At 38.4% G+C, this 2879-nt stretch overlaps 1 protein-coding gene across 1 annotated transcript in view; it reads right to left on the bottom strand.

Moving 5' to 3' along the window:
• The window catches only part of ssp3 (short spindle 3), a gene marked incomplete in the record, with an annotated part of 69811 nt that overhangs the window by 66132 nt on the left and 800 nt on the right, over nucleotides 1-2879 (bottom strand). The window contains 3 exon segments of the mRNA XM_070136459.1: nucleotides 751-858; nucleotides 1893-2001; nucleotides 2210-2277. Coding sequence (XP_069992560.1) covers nucleotides 751-858; nucleotides 1893-2001; nucleotides 2210-2251 — 259 coding nt within the window.

The following is a 2879-nucleotide window of genomic DNA, read 5'->3' as shown; positions in this document are numbered from 1 at the left end:
AGGAGGGAGGAGGAGGAAGGAGGAGGAGGAGGAGAGGAGGAAGGAAGGAGGAGGAGGAGGAGGAGGAGGAACAGGAGGAGGAGAGGAGGAGGAGGAGGAGGAAGGAAGGAGGAGGAGGAGGAGGAGGAGGAGGAGGAGGAGGAGAAGGAAAAGAAGGAAAAGGAGCAGGAGGAGGAGGAGCAGGAGGAGGAGGAGGATTAGGAGGAAGAGCAGGAGGAGGAGGAGGAGCAAGAGGAGGAGAAGCAGGAGGAGGAGGAGGAGGAGGAGGAGGAGGAGGAGGAGGAGGAGGAGGAGGAGGAGGAGGAGGAGGAGGAGGAGGAGGAGGAGGAGGAGGAGGAGGAGGAGGAGGAGGAGGAAGAAGAAGAAGAAGTCTACGAAGTAGACTAAGAAGAAGACTACAACAACAAAACTGAATCTATCAGTCTCATTTAGAGGATAAGTAAACTCAAATCACTAAAATTCAAATGAAATGCAATGCAATCTTATGATGAAATGGTTACAATTTTGTAAGCAGCTAAAAAGGAGTATGCAGACTCATTTTGGCAATTCTCATGAAAATCCCCTAGATCTAGCTAATTAATCAAGGTTAAAGAAATCTAAAGACAAATAACAATAAGGAAAACTCTAAGACAGAAAATATGACCTTATATTAAAAATTCATTAGAAAAATAATAATAATATCAAATAATCCTGACATGCAGGTCTTTATGTCTTGAGGAAAGCCTGTTCACAAAATGAAGCTTCACTCACTTGCTTGAGGGTCTCGACCTGCAGATGCTGATCGTGGTCGCTTGTCCTGCTTTGATCCACGCCTAGGTGTCATTTCCACAACTCTTTTGACCTCTCTATGCCGTATTGCTATTTATTTGGAAAAAGAAAGCATGTATTATAAAAACTGACTCATATCACTACAACTTTAAATTTTGGCTATCTTGTATACTCCCTATCACTATTCATAATCTAAAAATCTACCTATCTTGTATACTCCCTATCACTATACATAATCTAAAAATCTACCTATCTTGTATACTCTCTATCACTATTCATAATCTAAAAATCTACCTATATTGTATACTCCCTATCACTATTCATAATCTAAAAACCTAGCTATCTTGTATAGTCCCTATCACTATTCATAATCTAATAACCTAGAGTAACAAAATACAGAGTAACAGACAAAGGCAGAACATAAAACGTAGTTCAGGATTTATTCTTGCCAACCGAAATACAAAATGTGTAACATATGTCCCAGTGTCTTGTCATTCAGTAAGCCAGAGAGATCTTACTGGGTAAATTTACTTTCTTGTCATTTCATGTGTGACTGTCAATCTGTCATGAAGATAATTATACTCAGCTGGTACTATTCATCATTATTGCTTCATTCAATTAGCTTTCCTTAAATGTTTACATTTACAGAAACAATTCAAGATTTGTTTCTATAACAGGAAACATGACTCTTGCCAGAATGGCACTATTAAGGTACTGTGAGAGCAACTGTTTGGTAACATATCTTTTTTATGATCTCAGTTAGAACTTACTTACTCTAATGGACCAGACTTGATATAAGTATACTGTAAGCAGACCATAAAACACAGCTTGTGTACGAAATCAGGGAAACAATTATAAATGGTTTAAAATATAAGAAAAAATGCCATGTACAAAAGAGAAAAAGGCTGTCTGAACAATTAACCCACTCAATGCAATGCTAGCTATCCCCACTCTAAATTGTGTGAGCTAAGCTGCCATTAGCAACAGACCCTTACATGTATGTTGTCTCAAAGCCTCTTTTGTGCCTCATTACCTAAAAAAAAAATTATGCTTCAGTCAAGAGCATGGTGCACATTTTTGTTTCCCATGATTCACATTCTTCCTTCATTGTGTCATGCACTTACCAGCATCAGGCTGAGGAGGGTCCTGTATGGGTAAGGAATATGCCACAAGGTTTCGTGCTTCTCGCCCTTCCTCCTGCAGGCGAGCCTTCACACGTTCTACTACCTCCTCCTGTTCGAGGGAATTGCACATGAGTTAAAAGATGTCCTGAAAAATTTCTTAAAGAAGCAAAGTAGTGATTAGAAATAATGTAACAATATGAAATGCACAGTTATTAGCATGTCCCTCACTTAGTAGCTATATAATCTTACAATGTAATCGCCGATGAATAAAGATGAAAATCTTTTCTAAACTAATGCATAAAGCTTTCAGAACTTGCCTGAGAATCTACATTTGGCTGGTCTTCATTCCCTCCCTTCATGATGATTTATGTTCCTTACATGTCACCTGGAAAAAAATAAGAATCAATTAATAAATAATGTAGATGTATAGGCCTAGTCATGAAGAATGGAGTATCAGTCTCAATGTGCATCTCCCTCCCTATTCCTCCTTTCACTTTCCAGTTAGCAAAAGCATAAAGGAAGCAAAGTAGCTCATCCAAAAGAAGCTTCTTATGCTACTATTCTTACCATGCTCAACACAGAATTTTTATTTTGAAAATAAATATTTCACAAGAGACATTTACTTTGAATATACATATCACTTTTGTTCCTCTAAGCTCCCATGACTGGGCAAATTGTCTGAAGGAGGGGTTGATGGAAATTCCCCAGAAAAGTCTTCACCTTTGTATGCATGGCAAGATAGAGCTGAAACTAAGGAGCACAGAGTGGACTTCAGCTATTGAGCAGTGCTTTCTGCAATTTCTCTTTTTTTCTTTTTTTTTTCTTTTTTGAGGTCTTACTGTTCATGTCTGATCATTTCTTTTACCAATGACTCCATCTTTTCATCCTCTACACTATCAACTTCAATTAGCGCTAATTTAGTGCATCCACACTGTACAGATTAACCCTTTCTTCAAATATAGATGTGGATGTCAATTTTATTCATCT

This window comes from Penaeus vannamei, chromosome 22, assembly GCF_042767895.1.
Source record: "Penaeus vannamei isolate JL-2024 chromosome 22, ASM4276789v1, whole genome shotgun sequence".
NCBI lineage: Eukaryota > Metazoa > Arthropoda > Malacostraca > Decapoda > Penaeidae > Penaeus > Penaeus vannamei.
The sequence above is the reverse complement of the archived record's forward strand: the minus strand, read 5'-3'. Positions and strand labels throughout refer to the sequence as shown.